Source organism: Pempheris klunzingeri, chromosome 9 (genome assembly GCF_042242105.1).
Source record: "Pempheris klunzingeri isolate RE-2024b chromosome 9, fPemKlu1.hap1, whole genome shotgun sequence".
Taxonomy (NCBI): domain Eukaryota; kingdom Metazoa; phylum Chordata; class Actinopteri; order Acropomatiformes; family Pempheridae; genus Pempheris; species Pempheris klunzingeri.
This window is the reverse complement of record NC_092020.1, coordinates 16,693,338-16,712,060: the sequence shown is the minus strand read 5'-3', so window position 1 is coordinate 16,712,060 and position 18,723 is coordinate 16,693,338. Positions and strand designations below refer to the sequence as shown.

The following is an 18,723-nucleotide window of genomic DNA, read 5'->3' as shown; positions in this document are numbered from 1 at the left end:
CAGATATGCACCACTACGAACACCTAATACAACATTGGGAAACAAAGTAGGACCAGAAAAAGTAATCACGTACAAAAAGCTGACAAAACATGAAATACAAGTAGGACACAATTTACAATCCAAATTAGCCTCGAGTCAAAAGACCTGCAAAGGGCTCTGGCTTGTACTTCAGGGTCAGACAGTCAACATTATTAGTTGGCTGGCTTCAGCTCATGCCAATCTTTCACTTGTGCCCATCTCTTTAGAATTGATTATGTACAAGAGCTATGCTAATGCAGTGTTTCAAGGTCATAGGCTGATCAGATAAATAAGTGCTAGTTTTCATATAGACTAAGGCAGCATTGCAACTGCAACAACCTACATAAGCAAGCTCTGTGCTTCAGAGATGATCCTCAAAAAGAGATGTTGGCACCTACACACACATAATTCATACTGAAAATGAGATTCTATATAAAATGAGGAAGTAGTTCATGTCCTGTGGTCTTTAAGATAAGAAAAGAAGTATTGAATGACCATTGATTTAGTGGCTGCTTCACTGTAAAATATAATGAGGGTCAGACCATGCGCCCACTTCATTTTTGAGCAGTTACGTGATCGCAATGCTCATCTACAAAACAGTGAGACACATAAGAAATGCTAATGTAAGGAAAAATAGAAGCGATTGCATTATCTTTGCCCCATTGTCAAAGGTCAAACAGAGCCATTCAATGCCAATGATATTAGCAAGTAAAGCAAAGGTGGCCAAGAGTCAAGTGCCAGTATGTCAATACCAAACAGTAGATTCATCCTTACTGAAAAAGCATCAGCTACAAAACGTGAATGGAGATCGATAAAGCAAACATCCAATGCTCAATTGAGCGGAGATCTAATTGCTCAGTCAGAAATAAATGGTGCATTAGAGAATTGAGTGAGCCTGAAACTTTACATTAAATTATGCTCTAAATTGAATTATGCACACATTGTGAAATGAGCACAGGATGGGACGGGGGGGAGGAGGGGGGGGGTCCACAGAGAGCAGGGGGAATATAGGACCGCATTCAGCTACTGCCAAACTCCCAATGATGACTCGGGTCTGATGACAGTGCGTCCTGTCACACCATCTCACTATTCAGTCACTATCCCGCTTTGTCACAATCTGCGTGCTGTCAGCTGAACAGACACACTGAGTAACCAGAATATCACGAGGCTGTGTACACTGTACTGAAATCCATCACAACAGTAACCTTCTGACAGTGCAACATTTCTGAAACTTTTTAAACAACAGTTTTAGATACTTTATTAAATGCAAGTTACACTATTTTAGAGAGATGTTGACTCAGTCGTGTTAATTTCTTGTCTTGTAGTCAGTGGTGTTGTATTGTATTGTATTGTGGTTCCTCTATATGTTAACAAGGTGAACAAACAACTAGTGTAGGTCTGAGGACTGCAGCACTAATGCGTTCAACTGTATTACATTGTACAGGTGTTGGTAGCTTTCTAGTCACTTAACAGCCTGATGGTGATGGTGCATCATCTCTGCTCTCAGCATCTGTAATGTATGTAGGCTGGGCTGGAGCTCTTCTTCACATGAGTAGATGAGTATATCATTTAAACCACAGTGCACTTCACCGTATTTAATATAATCTTAGTTAACCCTATAACTATGGGCAATATGGACACAGTGGAAATTAAGTCAATGCATTATAAACTAACAGTTATCCTCGTTATCGATGAATCTGCAGCTTCTTTTTCTGATTGATTAATTAATTAATTAATCATTACTGTTAAGTCTAAGCTGTGTCAGACCATAGTGAAAAATGCCCGACATAATTTTCCAGAGGCCAAGGTTAAATCTTTTGATTATTTGTTTTAAAAACCAGATATATTCACTGTATAATGATAAAAAAAATCCACACATTTCAAGCAAATATGACAAATTTGCATGAAAACTCCAACTCCAACAGGGTATTAATTATTAAAATAGTTGCTGTAGTTCAACCAATTATCAATGTAATAATTATTTCCATTCTAAAAATCACAGACAAATCAAAAGTTAGTCAGACGTGGTAGGGCAATGGACAACCTTTTGTAGTGAAACTCCTGTAAGGATTACTCACATAGGTCATGCCATAAGACACCCACATAACTTATCCAGGCACGCCATCTTAAAGGCTAATGAATTTACTGTTTTTGTTCTTGAAGATCATCCCTTCTTCAGTTCTCCTGATTGGTGGGAAGGTCCCTTGAATCTGAAACTCTTTTGGTTTGCACGCATGACAACACTGCGAGTCACACAAGAATACAACAGTGTCTGCAGTTTCCTTTGACGTAGCCCTTCTTCATCGACATAAACGTGTTGCCATTTATGGCCTGCAAGTCTGTAAGAGAGCATAAAGCAAGTGGTTCTGGCTCTCAGGACTGCTCTGGACAGCATAGCGTTTTCCAATGCTTACATCTTTAGTTGTTCAGCTTGCCATCAAGGTTTAACCGAAGCGTGGCTCCGGCAGCTTACATGTGTATCTCCAGATGAGGAGTGTTTGGTGTCGAGCAAGTTAATCTGACAAGCATCTCTGAGCAAACAGCAAATAAAGATGATACCATGATGCGTTGAGGAAAAGAGGCTTGTGACAGCAGGTGTGACGATGCCACTGTGAGTATTATTTACCCTGACACAAATAGATTTTGTGGTCAAACAAAAATCAATGCTGTAACTTTTTCTTACAAAAGTGCTGAAGCAAATTGAAAAACAGTGAGCCCAAAAGAATACAGTAGGTTGAAATTTGTTCTGATCAGTCTGCACTTGTGTTTTTGTAACTTGGGTACAAGGGAGAAAAACACCCAGCTCATGCAGTACGGAATGCAGGGGCTGTGCCATTAAGCTTAAAAAAAATCCACTTAGAAAATCTACTTAAACACATTTAATGAGGTGTGAGGGAGCTGTGTGAAGAAGAGAGAGCACTGGGGACCTATGCTTGTACTTCTTTATGTCCTGCACGTGGACTAATAACACTGCACTGCACTGAGAACGACAGATTCTTTGCTAAGTCCATGTTCCCGTTTGACCTTAGAATCCATTTCATGTAATTCTCTGGGCAAAAATGCACCAAGCTGCATAATGTCTCATTCGGTTGCACCAGTGCGAGTGGTTGTGTGTGCGAGTGGCTCTATCCTTTATCATATTTAACAACTTAACAGCACCTGCTCCAACTGCGTCTGCTCTATCCTATCAGCTTTTATGATGTTGCTCTCAGCTTAAGTGGATTCATCACAGGTCAACCTTATCGGCCGCTTAATGCACCTATTACCTCTCACAACACACAGTGCAGTAGAAGAACTATCACATTATTGTAAATCTAAGACTAAATATCAAATGATATTCTGAGAGTGATAGAATGAATAAATGCCAGAGCATTTAGTTTCAAGAAATGTTGACGACGACAGTAAAAAACGGCCTAACTGCAACATAAAGTTTCTATTATGACGGGCTGAATAGAGTTGAGCGATGAAAGTTTGAATACAAGGGGAAAGATGCACACGTTTAGTCAATGCTGTTAGTCACTGCAGCACTCTATCTGGCGCTCACCTCTCTTTCATTCTCTCTGCCTTGCTTGTCAGCCCACTTGCCTGTCCTCTTCCAGCATGCTCACTCTGTCTCACTAATTGTAACTCTCTCAGTTTTGATTACACATCCAAGTGCTCATTGCCCAGGCTGCAGAGAATTTATGGAGGCTACATTATCTTTTGAAGAAAACACACTGCAAAGACACAATAAAGTCAAACCACAATTAAAAGTTTGTCACTACAGTGACTTAAGGAAGAATTCGCTTCATTGTTGCATTTCCTGGCTGCGTAACAAACAAGTTCTTAATAAAGCTATTTCACATGGGCTAATTTGCCTAATTTCAGCACAAAGATCCTTTGTTTGTACAAGCATAATAGATGTTCAATAAATCGTTTTAAAAACATTCTAATCACAGACAGCCTCATTTAGTATAATTCAACCAGCGTACTCCATACAGTAGGACCATACTACCTTATGGGAAATTAATGTTAAACATTTCATACCATTAATTATACTTCATCTTTGGGTTACGATGACACTTCATATTTTCTTTTCTAGCCACAGTCTTCCCTCTACATATCTAAATATCCAACGCGTACAGGTCACAGTGCATCATCGTCGGTACATCTTAAAAGTAGTGTTTGGTTTGGGTGGCAACAAAGTTTGTTGATTCTACCAAATCAAGGAAAAGCAGAGCCATCACCCCATAGTGAAACTATAATAGAAGTTACCTCCATCATGGATTCACCAACACTTGGCTTATGGCATGGTCTACAAAACCCATATCAGAGGCCACTCTCTCCTCTGTCCGCTGTTAGCACACAGTGATGAATAGCCACACAGAGTAATAATAGTCCAACTTGAACTGAGGGCTGATCCTAAGGAGCTGTCGTGGATAGGCAAAGGCTCATTGTTCTACGAGCATCCCTGCAGCTGTACGAGACACAGAGTGTACTGTACCATGGGCTGGTACTGGCCTACATTACACTGTGTCCCTCGACAGTGGGGAGGAGGGGAAACTCATCTAGCCTTCGCACTGGGAGCTGCTTCCTCAATCATTTGGTCGCCTCAAAAAGCCACAGACAGTCAGCGTGCTAACTACTTCCGCATTGCCTATGGTCTACTGACAACTTTTGAAATGTCTAAAAACCAGCAACATTTTGTGACTAGATAACAGGTGGCCATAGGATAAAAGGCCTTTGCCTAAACTGAAGAATGGCCTGCCCGTAGGTTTCAATCACTGTACAATTTGAATAAAAACTATGCAAATCATTGGTGCTCACTTTGGCAGACGACTTCAGCTATTGTTTGACACCAGAGAAGATGATTGTTTTTTAAAAATGCTGTGGAACACAAAAAAAAATATGCTGTAGACATTTCAAAAGGAAATGTGTAATCAAGTCCCACAATGCTGACAGAGGTCTGTGGTCATTCCTGTATCTGAGGCACATTGTTCCTCAAACCCAAACCTCACACAGACTAAATAGAAGACAAAAATGCCATCTAAACTTCACAAAAACAAACCTGGGAACAAGTTCTAAATGCAAGTTATTTTTTAACTGGTTTATAGTTTTAAAGCATTAATTTACTGCGGCTTTGGTTTTAAGATTACATGTTACTCCACCTTCTTCAGCTTGAACTTTGTCCCCATAGTCATCATCTACTACACAATTTAGCTCAGTAAGTCCTGAAGAGAATGACAAAAGTTAATAGGCTTCTTATGGAGAAAGTCTCCACACTGTGTTTTCAGACCAGCAAAAGTGAGCACATTTTCAAGCAGCAGCCTAGTCACACTTTAATCTATAATTAAAGGGAATTTAAAGTAGTGAAGCCATAAATGGAGTATGGTTTTTCCAGCCAAGAGCACATACTCTCTGAACTCTGCTTTTGTGTGTATGTGTGCGACAAATCACCGGATTCAACTACTTAGATGAAGGAGCTTGATCCAGCTCTATGCGGCGCATGGTTTGTAACTTAATTAAACTGCACAACGCTACAATGGTCTGGATTCTCCCCCACCATGTCAGAGATCCATGCAATACCAACAAAAAAGCATTTACAGTACATCTTGCAGCTGACGAGCTTTAAAATCTCCATCTCAGCTAAAGCCCTACTGATGACATTATCTTTAATAATGTACCGGGCTACACTGGCTGTAATTGCTATTCAATTAATTATCCTTAGACACCGCATAGAAGAGCAATGAGGCTAATGACAAAAATCAATGTGGCTCTTTCCTTCCTCTGTTCAGAGGGCATGGTTGATTTGGGTTTAGGTTTTCTCACCAAGCCTTTTCTCCCATTGAATCGTGACCACTTTTAAAAGACTAATTTTTCTCCCTGTGACTGAGAAATATTGCCTGCCTGGCTGGGAGTTTCCCGTGAAGATAATAATTGTAGGCTGTTGCTTAACCTAGGTGTTCATGCGAGCATGTATAGAAGGGGGCATGTTCATATGTCTTCCCACACTCGTTAAATCCTCACACAGACTTTGCTGTTCCTCTTCTCTGTGTCAGCGAGCACCCTATCATTTCAGGTGACAATGAAAACTGGGATGACGAAACATCACAGATGCTGCCGTTTCTCCTTCTCTCTTCGTGCTCAGACACAGAGAGGGAGACATAGACACAGACCAAAAAAAAAAAAAACATCCCCCCACACATCTCAGCATTCTCTTCACATCTCACTGCGAATGCTCTCTGGGTAATGCTAGAGCTGGAGCATGGCACAGAAAATCTCTGGATGAGCCTTTATACATATATGGATGATGAGGATGCATTTTGAGTGCCGCTAGCCTGGCGAGGTACGTGGGTCAGGAAAGGGAGGAGCGATGTGAGGAGAATTCAAAATAAATGAGGCAACCTGAATTATTTAGAGGTACAAACTGAGAATTCAACCTAGCTTTTAAAAGGAGGTGGAAAATTGCCACAAAAAGCCATCCATGGTCCCCTTGTATCCAACCTCCCACTCCAATGTCAAGCCTGCAAGAGTCTGTCCATTAGGTGGAGAACGAGAAGGAGAGGTGCAAAGAGGCCACAGCTCTACCCCTTAGTTTCAATCCAGTTTCTAAGGTTTAAGTCACGCAGGGCTTTGCGTGCTCCCCCACTATATTTCATCAGCCCGCTATCCCACAGCCAGCCGTTTATTCCATCACACCGCCTCCCTCCTCACACTAAATATATTTATTATCCTGCTGTGTGTTGCAGATGAGCTCCTTTGGCTGGGTTTCCATTACTGGGCAGAATGCAGGAGACCAGACGGAGAGAGGAAGGAAGAGAAAGAAACCAGAGTAAGCAATTCTGTTGGCCAGCCAGTTCACGCTGCAAGACTAATGGCGGCAAAACGGAGCACAGCTCTAATCAATATGCATCTCTCCTAATCAAACAGACCTGATAAATCAAATGGCCCTACATGCCTTGTATGGTCTGTGGCCTTCAGATGCACTCTTACCCTAATCGCTTACCCAAAAGTGACAACTCTGTTTGACGACTCATGTATCTCATCAGTGAGTAAAAGCCCCTAATAAGTTCCCAACAGGTGGTACTAGCTGCACACAGACGTTGAGCATATAAAAGCAAGACTGAGCTGAATGCAAAACAGTAAATACACTCTGAGCACAGTAGATAATGCAGCAAAACCAAAAACCAGTAGTGAAAAAAACTTAAGGTAAATACTGAGTATTTAGTATTACTGAATACTTGCAGGTCAGATGGAAGTACTGTTTTGTACAACAGCAAGAAAAGAAAAACAAAAAATTAAGTATAAATATCTGAAACTATATCTAACCTTGTGTGTTTATGTTAGCACAAGAAGACTGCACAAAAATCCCCTTAATGTGCAGGTGTATTTAGTTTGTGTGCATGTCAACATGCTGTGTACTTTCTGGGTTTGTGTGTATATCTCAGACCTGCGGGTGCTCTTAGCTGACCTTAGAAACAGGTTTACAGAGCCCTGGGGCTTCCAAATGCATTTGACATGCAATCCTTCACACATAACAACATCCCCTGCCAGGTAAGGGTCTGTTTACTAGTGCTTGGGTCACAGTCAAGTAGAGACACATCTGAGACTGGCAGGCCTGTGGCAGGAGGGAGAGATTTATGAGAGACGGAGAGGAGGGCAGAAGGGTGAAGGGGAAACCCTACTGAGAAAGATGAGGACCAGAGTGGGGCAGCACCCTGAACAGCAGAACACATTGAAGATCGCACTACACACGCATTTAAACACAACTGAATTAGCATGATAGAGTATTAAATGGTGAACTCCCGCCTCCTTGGAATAAGATGCTCCTTCAAACGGTGTACTTCTGAGCTACATCAGGCCGCAAGAAAAACACTCACAGCATCAAAGGTTCTATGGAATGGAAATAAATTGTATGAATGTCATGACATCAAGAGGAGGCTTATGACTTAAAATCTAAACCACAACGAAAACCTGTAGGCCAGAATCTCTTCACCATCCTTTGATTTGAGTACATTTTCACATAGTATTTCAATACACTACTGAAATGTTGCAAGATTTAGTCTACAGCTTGTGCCTAAATAATCCAAAGAAGCTGCCGTTAAAATCGAAACTTACTACTTGGCACATGATGCTAAATGAAAAGCGCTTCTTACACTTTACACAGGGAAACAACACCAACTTCTATTATTATGTAATCCAAACACATAGTAATTCTGTTTGTGTCAGCATGATCATTTCCTGCCTTTGTGTAGGAAAAGAGCAACTGTCCAGCTTCCAGCCTCGAACTGGGCTGTGCAGGACTTCACCACTTTATTTTACTACAGAGCAAAAAGAGTCTTTCCTACAATACAACAGAGCCAAAATATAAAGCAGAAGCTTCACACGTGTGACTCCAACTGAGGTAGTGAGTGGGAGGAGGCCTACCGGTTACCATGGTGCCAAAAAAAAAAAAGATACTGAGGTGCTGCCTGGGTGATGGTGTTTTTATGTGTCAGTGCCATTCTCCTTGCAGTCAAGGCAGGGGCTCCCTCAATGAATACTATCACATTTCCGCCAGGCTCCACCTCTCACAGATCATACTGCTGCCTTCAAGGGCTTGAACGAACATCAAAGGCAAGTGTGTGATTTTGCATTCCTGTCAGAGCATTACAACCTCTGGAGCTTCCCCCTGATGAAAAGCCCAGCCCCGCTCGTTCCCACTGCCATCTTTAATGATTTTCCAAAGACACACTCAGGGTTTAGTGGCACAGTGCACCACAGTGGGAGAGTCAAGTGAGACACATGAAGCCTCCTCAGTGCCTTTTGGTATGAACAGGCACCCTTACCCCCTCTCATATCTTTCTCCCTCTACATGATGCAGATGTACCTCCCGTGGGCAAGGGGAGGGTGGTGTGAATCAGGAGGCAGAGAGCCAGAGCCTGAGATAACGGCAATGTGTGCATCAATGACAGTGGGGCTGGCTGCTTTGCACAAAATATTATTTACAGCTCACACGGAAGAGAAATTACAGCAGCAATCCTCTCCACAAGCAGGAAAATCAGCTGACCTGGCAACACTTAGAGAGAGGCCAGGAGGAGGGTCAGGCACTATAATTATTATATTGCTTCCCCTTATTCACTGTCAGTATCTATACTGCTCACATAGCCTGTGGGGGATTCAGCCCACTGGTGACAACAGGTTACTGGTGCATAAGAGGATGATAAAGAGGCAGTAAAGGTGGTTTGCATTTATAAACCTGGCCTTGTGGATAGTTACTCCACTTTCAACTAGCCCACTCATGGCTGATTAAAGCATGAGAAGGGCAATGAAATCAATGGATGATCTTTAAAAGGGTAAGCATTAAATTGACCATTCGTGAAATATGATGTCAAAGCAGTTCATGCTGGCAATATCCCAACTTCTTATATTAAACCAATCGAGCGGCTGGATACAAAGAAACATTAGAGCTTGGGGGACTGTAGCGCAATTACATTAAACATTGCTATATTATTATTAAAAAACAACTATAACTATATCCCTCAGGGGAGGCTCATTTATGATTATTATCATTATCGAATAATCTGTTGATTATTTTTTCTATTTATCAATAAAAAAAAAAGTGTAAAATGCTAATCACAAGTTCTAAGAGGCTGAGGTGACATCTCCAAATGTCGTATTTCTAACTGAGCAATGGTCCAACATCCAATGATATTCTAATTAAAAGCATATAAAAACACTGAAAAGCAGCCAATCCTCAAATTTAAGAAACTAGAACCAGTTTGCTAGCATTTTGAAACTTTAATCCATCGATTGCCAAACTGATGGATTTTCTGGTGATTCTAATGTTAAGCACAAAGACTACACAGAAAGAGACATATCTTTTGATGCAAATCATTGTACCTTTAATTAGAGTGCATATTTTTAGCATTTAGGGCCCCAGAGGAAAGCAGCCCAAATCTCTGGAGACATGCATATGCTCTCTTAATTTAGCTTTTGTTCTAAGGATGTTTCGAGTGAGAAGGTGCTTTCACTGTACATTTGAGAGTTTACATGGCGAACAGCACACATGTAACACAACATGGCCCGTATGTAACCTGAAAGTGTAGATGAATGACTCCGAGTTCAGCCAACATCAGCTCACATCTGTCGTGACTTCCTGGCTGGCAAGAACTTACCTCGCAGTTTAGCTAACTGGCTCACAAACAAGAGCAATGAAGTGAGACAGCAGCTGTTTCGTGCTGTGGAGTAACAGTTTGTTGTGAACCAGGTAGTTTCTTACGCCATTCCCAGCAAAAAAAATGGCCCAAGGAGATGACTGGAAAAAGCCAGCCTACATTCTTTCAGGGCTGAATCACAGCAGTTAAACGCTAGCAGGAAGCAGCAGGATGTCATAAGCTAACAATGTATGTGCATGTGTGTGAGAGTGTGTGTAGATGCCAGAGACACATACCAGTCGGTTCAGTCTTCTCCGTAGCATCTTCCTGTTTATCTTCTTGGTTTTCGCCGCACTGATGAACTCTTCTGATTCAACAGACGCCGCCGGGGGTAACTTTACATGTATGTTAGTTAACCTGCTAGCTCCTTAGCTATCTATTCTCTACTCTAACGTTAGTTCTAGCTATATGAAATGCCGCAGCGGCGCTACATCGTTTCCATTTTGTTTGATTTCGGTATCTTCGCACCATTCGCATTCTCACCCCCCTGAATATTTTCCGCGTTGCGGTGTACTAGTCGCTCTTCCCTTTGCTCAAGGCTGAAACAGTCCCTGACATTTCGCTCTGTGCCCTGTTGCTTAGACTCGTACAAATCATTTGTCGCTCCCAGGTTTGCCCCCCCCACCCCCTCCGTCGGCTCGGAAACTGCCACCTGCGCACTAACAACTTAACTTCTCCTCTCAGTCCCCGTGCACAGGTCGCCTCGCCCCCCCTGTCAAACAATTTTTACTCCAGCAAACCGCAGCAGCAACCCACAAGCGTTCCCACGTTCACAAGCTCCACCCGGCGAAGGTGCGGCGACTTTGGCTCTCGGTGCATTGTGGGTAATGTGGTGTGAATGTGTACTACAATGTTTCCTATCTTCCTGCATGCTCCACAGAGGAGATTCAGCATGAGAGGTGGCAGTTTGTGATTGCACTTCAAGGATCACTGAGTAGAGGCCTCCTGTAAGTTTTCTCTGTTTATAAACGACGCACAATGGATTTTGTGGAGTGGCAGAATGATGGATAATAAGCTTTAGGTGGATATTATACAAATATATACAGGAAGTAATATGAAATAAATAACTCTTGGCACACACATATTACAAACAATGAATTAATTATATAATAAGCTCATATTACTTGTTACTTTAACGTTAATGATGTTTTCCATGAAATTATATTCCATTTAGATTATGTTTCACCATTTTACCCTCGCTTTCTTGAAAGATAAGATAAGATAAACTTTATTAATAATAATTTACTTTACTTTACTTTATTAATAAGAAAATAGAAATATATTAGATATAAATGATATAAATATACTATAAACATAAATACATGACATACAACCTCCATATATACAGATATAGGATAAATAAACTGCACATTATGAATATGAGTAACTGAGATAAATAAATTGCACATGATGAATATGAATAACAATAAGTCCAATTTCACATTGAAGGAGGTGTTCTGAAAATTGCTAGATACTGGTGACAAATAATCTTTGTGATTATAATTGTCATGATTTTAAATTATCCTTACAAGGAACTTTTGAAGGCAAAAAAGAAAAGTAAGTCCAAGGCAAGCATTGCAAGTGCATAAAAGTAAACTTGTAAAGGTGGTTCAAAGCATATGTGACTTAGTTTGGCAATTTTAGTTTGATTTATGGGCTCTTACATCAAATCTCCCATCAGCTCAGTCAACAGCCAACAGCTGTAGCTGCTCTCTGGCTCAAAAATCTCTTTCAAGGTCTAACTCAGCTCAGTGCCAACTCAGAGTTACTTTAAAACATCATTGGTAAAATGGAAAGATTAATGCAAGCTTTTTATTTAGAAAAGAATCTTAGGCTCTGTATTCTGTACAATTTTAGCAGGTAGGATTATAATTACATGCTCACTCAAGAAAAAACAGTATTGTGTTGGAGGTCTTATTGAAGTAAATGTTTTTAAAGTTTGCAAACTTGTTATTAGCTTTCTATTAGCGGAGAGAATATCACATGAAGTTTAGGAGACTGAAAGATAATTTGAATTCTGATTTTGGATTTATAAAAATACATATGTATTAGTGTTGTGACTGCTGGTGTCATGGGGTGGAATGTGCAGATGTTGGGAAAATATGTGCTAATGCAAAGAAATGCAGAATAAGCTGAAGTCATGTGGAACAGGGATAACGTTAACAATGTTGACAAATTTAGATGCAGATTTAGATGCAAAAGTCATGGGAATGTTTGGTCACATTGTCCACTTTTGGGAAAAACTGTTTTGTTCTGAAAAACTACATGTAAATACTGATTTATGTTATTTTGTCATAAATGATCTAATCTATAAACCTTGCATAAAATGCTTATCTGGTAAGTTTTACTCTCTAATGCAATGCATGCAATGTGAAATCAACACAGTGCTCAAATATGCTGTAGTTTATAGAGCATGTAGATCACAAACAGAAACCTGACACTCTTGTGGTTCTCCGAGACTAATTTGTATTTGTGCATGTCATTGCACAAGCGACCTTAGCAGATATTTGCATTTGGCACCAGGTTTGCATTTTTGCCTCAGTGACCTCCTTGCTGTAAATGAAACGTGGTCATTTTGAAAACTGAGAGATGTGAAGTAAGAGGGAAAGTGTAGTTAGAGTCCGCCGTATCCAAAACGTGAATGTTTAAACATAACTTTCACACATTGTTCATGCTATCAGGGACTGAGAGCTGAGGTCAACATGACTTTGTGTTACTATCTGCATCTCTGTGTGCATTAGTGTTCTGAACCACAAAACACTGACGATCGTTTAGTCTATGTGGTTTTATGTTCAGTGGAAACTATTGCTCATCAACCCTGACAGGAAAAAGCACACAAGCTTATCTTACTTGAGTTAAAAAATGAAACCAACTAACCATAAAACTATTTCATACTACTCAAATATTTCCCTAAAGGTCATTTAGTAAGATTCAGAGGTTTACGTGAACAGTATGGTAGAGAATCAACATCCCAAGTATGGTTTTATACCTGGGAGCACTACCTGACTTGTTCTTAAGGCAAATATTTGAACTTTTTTTGAGCTTACTGCTATAAAATCTTGTTCATCCTGTTGAAGTAAAGAGTTTTCAAAGTAAAAATTGTTCAGTGACCAACCTGTTTGCAAAATGTGGTTACACAGTGATGTCAAATCAGGAAATAACCAGCCTGATAAGCTATCACTATATTTCCCAGCTGTGTTGCAGAGGAAACGAATAACAAAACTTAAAATTATTCAAGTGTTTATCATCTCAAGCCATTGCCTGTCAGCACCTGTAAGCTGGACTCTATCTCCACCATGTGGTTAAATGATGAAATGTTTCATCTTATTTTACCTTTTGATGAATTTTAAGAACAGCTCTGTTTTTCCTGATCCTTTACAGAATGGTCAGCTGCAATGTAGCCAAGATGACTGGATTTCACACAGGCTAAGACCTTTAAGATATTAAAGTATATATTTAAGATATATACAGTGTAAACTGTGGGCTCCTTCCCACGTTAAAAATGTGTAAAAAGTGACTGAAATCAACACATTAGAGTATACTGGCCCAGAGTTCACCTTTCTTTATTGTAATAAAATTTAAGTTGACAAAATAATCTCACCCCAAGCTCCATTCAGTACCTGTTCAGGAGCTTTCTATCATGTCACTTGAGACTCCTCAGCATCTTCTCTATCACCTTGTACCGGCAGAGAGACTGGGTTTCAGACCCTTGAAATTCTAACTGTTTAAGTAACATTGATGAAAATGGTCAATCTTGAGCTGTTTCTATATTACTGTTTCTGTTTCCATGTAGATGAGTGACACCAAATTAAAACATTTGAATGACAGAAGTAAACATGGACAGAGATTTATGGTTCGCACACGTGCAAATATTACCAGGAAACAGTGTTGTGTTTCTGCTACTTGCTTCCTTATTTTAAATCAGTACTGTGAGTAATCAGAGGTGCAGGCATTCACCAATCAACTGGTTGCTGTAATTCAATGCACATCCACATGGTGGCAGCCCAGTAACATCAATGAAATGTAACAAACTTGTTGCACTGAGGAAGGAAAAGTGGAGCCAGGCTGCAGAGCTGATAACAGTTTGTCTCAAGTTAATTTTTTTAAAAGTTCATTTGACTCTAAAATCTTGGATTTCTGTCTACATTACAACTAAACAATTATATTGTAGATGCTGTTCAACACTGACACTGAAGTGTGCTACACATGTGCACAACATCCAAGCATCTATGCAGGCTGGTTTTTGCACTTGGCTGTATTTGGCACGATCTAGTATTTGAGTACAAGAGTAACACAAGACATTGCATAAAATATAAAACAAAATGTTTCATATATTTAGAAATAATGACAATTTAAATTCAGAGTAAATAAATAGGTGTACTGTATATCTCACTGTATTTCAGTATGTTCAACTGTGTCAATAAGACAAACAGAGTAAGTACCCCAAGGCAACTGCATGAAAAGTAAAATTCTATCTCAAACTGAGAGAATAGCTCATAGGATAATCAGAATTAATTTGTTTGTGAATATTTCCTATACTAATAGATTTAGTACAAACAAAAAGATCTCAGACACAACATTTATTGATTTTTTTTATCATGTTATGTGTTTGTGAACAATTTCAATTGAAATCATTTTTATTCTTTTAATATATGAATTATATAAGACAGCTGATATTCAAAGAGTGCTGCTGGTTATTGTGTTGTGGTCCTTGGTGAAACGTACAGTAGCTGCAGAATTTAGTGGGCATTCCTTTACTCGTTCTGTCTCATTCGTAGTTCTGAATTTAAACTGACAGCCCCTGTGGAGGAGTTGGTAGACTTCCCCAGCCATCTGTCTTAGAGGAGCCCCCCTCGACACCCCCTTCCCTCCCTCCACGCATCCCTCATTCCCACACTGGGCCTTTGTCAGCAGTTCCTGTCCCTGGACTAGGCGTGGCGTGCGCTGAGGCTGGGGCAACCGTGGGTGCTTTCAGAGGCACCTGCAGATGGGACAAAGGGCCAAGGGTGCTGGGGCTGAAGACAGATTGATGCTTTGTGCACTGGGGCTGGAGAGAGCGAGAGAGGGAGAGAGAGCAAGAGAGAGAGAGAGAGGGTGGTGGGGGATAGTTAGCTGAGAAGTTTTCAGGGACAGGATTTTTTCGGGGGAACACGGGTGGGTAGGGGGTGGGGGGTGAGGGGGGGTGGGGGGGGGGGTCTGTCACTCCAGTCTGTGTGAGTCCAAGCTTTGGAGGACCCGGAGAGATTGACAGCTTTTGTGGGCTGCATCTCTGCACAATGGTCGTGCTTTAATGGGCGGTGAAGCTAGAGCAGAGCTTTGGGGAAGGTTTGGAGGGGAGGTGGTGCTTGGTAGTGGTTGCGATGGTGGCGGTGTGGGGTGGCTAAGGGATGGGGGGCCAAAGGCTTTACTGCTTTGCTTGGTGGGGACCAATTCATGGGTATTCAGTCCAAGGCTCGTTATTCACTGAATGCATCCAGTGGAGGAATGCAGCAGCATCAATTAGAATGTGTTAGCAGATAGCAACGCAGGGAAGAAAAACCTTTCTCTCCCTTTTGCTCACAGGACAACACAGTCCCACTATAGGAGGTGTCAGAGCCACAAAGCCTTTTTTGTGGGTCTCTCTCCATTACATTACCAGTGCAATATGTAAGGTGGGGACTCTTTTGATTTAAATTAAGTGGAAAAAACACTAAATCCTATTTTTATTCAGCAGGGATAATGGTGTTATACTCTATAAAGGTCTTTAACTACTTATGTGTGGCTTAAAATCTTCCCCAGCTCCCTTTTCACTCCACCTCAGTGTCTTACTCTCATTGGGGGCATTATATTTATTCAATGGTGGAGGGTCAAAGACAGACTGTTAAACAGAGTTGCTTGTAGCCTTAACTGCCGCATCACTTCTAATTGTGTATCAGTGGGTCAGTGGTTTGTTGTGTTGTCCCCCTGTAAGAAAGGAAGAGCGGATATGAATTTAAACAGTATCTTGTAAGGCATTGTTTGGAGTGGGCTCAGGCCACCACTTCAGACTCAGAGGGCCTTTTCGAAAAAGAGTTTTTTTCTATAACTTTCAAGACAGTGATATAAAAGAAGAGGAAGGAGTGGAAAACACTTTGATGGTGATCACATGTCGGGGTTGACACACCATTCTGTTTTTTGAATGTAGAGAGGCCAGCCGTACATGCCCTTCGAACTAATTAGGCTGCATTTAATTGAATGCTTTTTCAGGTTACACACAGCAAACACATTCAGTATTTGAAAACAATGAATAAAGCTTTAATTTCAATCAGACATGTCGACTAGTTTTTTTGTTTTTTTTACTAAAACATTCCGACTAAATTTTCAATTCATGTTACTTGTGAGAAATTTAGAAAACAGACTTCATGGGGAAAAAAGGTTATTCTACACTGACTAACTTGAAGAAACTGATTTTTAAGTTTTCCATCCATGCACTCAGCATCCATTTTGTCTCCAATTTCCTTGCTTTTAACACAAGATGATACAGATGGCATGTGTGCTGAAATGGAATTGGGAATTTTTGTTCTCCTTAGGTTTAATGAGAACTAACTGGCAGGAACCTCTTGTAGAAAGGTGTAGATTTCAATATGAGCAATTATGCTTCATTTGAAGCCAAATGAGCCAAATTTGCATCCTCTGAAAAGGGAACCAGAGTTTAACTGTATGAAAAGTGCAGTAAATTGGGGCAAACATCGCAACGTGCAGAAATGCATCTCCGCTGTAATTGTGTAATTGTAGAAGAGCTCTAAATGCACAGCCCAATTAAACTTGCTTCTTCTGCAAGGCAAAGAATTGGCAGGTTATTATGCAGGAAAGTATCAGCACATTTAAATAGCTGCCTCCCTCATGGGTGGGGATGGAGGGTGGGATCATTTGCAGCAAAATGGAATATCTGATCAAATATGGACAGATGTCTTCATACATGTGGAGCGGCTCTGAATTGGATTGGAAGAGGCAAGATGGATGGATGGCCTCCTCTAAGAGATAGAGCTTCCTGCCCTGAGTACTGAGGGGGCACAAGAGGAAGAGGGTGAGAGAGGGGGAAGGTTAGGCTCTCAGTGGGGGGAGACATTTCCCTGAAACACCAGTTGATGGGTTTCTCCCACAAAGGGTGGAGTGACGCAGTCTGCACTGCTGCAGAACAGCCTGGTCTCTGTCTGGATTAGGCCCTGCAGCACACAAAGGGGAGCTCAAGTAAACGGTTCATGAATGTTGATTAATTGATGCCATTTTTTGCAGTGTGCCATGGAGATTTAGAGGGTAGGGGTGCATGAGGGAGGTTGAGTGTAAGCAAGGAGAACTGTGAACTGAGGCTGGAAATGTGTTTCTATGTGTGGATTTTTTACATATGCAAATCTTAAATGGTTGCTATAGATCACAAACTGACACAAGTTTGATTCATAACTTCTGCAGAGATTCTTTAATCACTGTGACTTCAATAAGAATGACATTTTGCCAGTAAAAGTTCTAAGAGCTCAATCAAGCTGGCACGCTGTGACTATCTTTGGTCTCTGTGTGCTTTGACTCCCGATGGTGTTGTCAGATGTGCCCAGCTGGCACAGTGAGCAGCTCAGGTGGCAGAGGCAGCGAGGAAGTTCCCACGATGGGGTTTAGGGGTACAGGTGTGCTGGGAGAATGAGGGTGGCCCAGAGCAAGGAGGGGCGAAGCACTGGCCCATAGCCCACCTCAATGGAGGGATCCCAGGGGCCAACTCAATAGCCTGGGTTCCACTTGATGGAGAGAGAAAGGAGCGTTTCAGCCACTGCCCAGCAGGAAAGATCTGGTTGTGGGAGACCTCTTTCAGGACTCACTGTTTGTCTGAAGGCTGTCACAGCAGATGAGTACTCAGCAAACAGCGTGAACAAGGATTTGAACCAGAAAACCAACAGAGCCTTGACAATATTGTGATTGGGCCTTGTCTCTTTAGAGGGGGCTGAAAGCCGAATTGAGAGCAGTAACAAGTGCACATTCAGAGCAGGATGGGTATGCCTTTGGGTTGTGTTTTATGGTTTTGAGGCTTGTATGTGGAGGATAAAGAAAAATCATGTTAATCTCCCTTTTCTCTCATGCAATAGCAGAATGGGAGTGAACCTGTGGCACTTAAATGGTCGAACCAAAGTGTTACAAAGTCATTGTTCAGTCTTGTTAAGTCACATGTGAATGAGACCTCTGCCGTCTGTAAAAACAGAGGGCAAGCTGAAGCATTCTTTAAAAATGTTAAATATAAGCACAACAACAAACTGTTACATTGAATTAATTTATATTATTTTAATCTTTTTTGAGTACTTTGCCTGTTATCAAAGGACCCCCCCACTGTGGAGGCCATAGGGATGATACTTTTATAGATGATTACGGTGGTCTGCAACTTCCCAGCTTCTGTCAGTGTCATGTACCTAGAAACCACAAAGTTTAGGTTGCAGAACCTCTGCATTTGCATCTTTTTCACCTAGCATACGCACATTCTCATATGCATGCAGGCACATATTTGCACAAGAGATGCATACAGTGAAGCCTT

The 18,723-nt window shown here is 41.1% G+C and overlaps 1 protein-coding gene across 1 annotated transcript in view; it reads right to left on the bottom strand.

The window, feature by feature from the left end:
- atp11c (ATPase phospholipid transporting 11C) overlaps positions 1-10,845 on the bottom strand; it is a 37,860-nt gene extending 27,015 nt beyond the window's left edge. Inside the window, exon 1 of the mRNA XM_070836304.1 lies at positions 10,430-10,845. Coding sequence (XP_070692405.1) covers positions 10,430-10,456 — 27 coding nt within the window. The 5' untranslated portion in view covers positions 10,457-10,845. The remainder of the gene's footprint in view (positions 1-10,429) is intronic.
- Between the last annotated feature and the right edge of the window lie 7,878 nt (positions 10,846-18,723).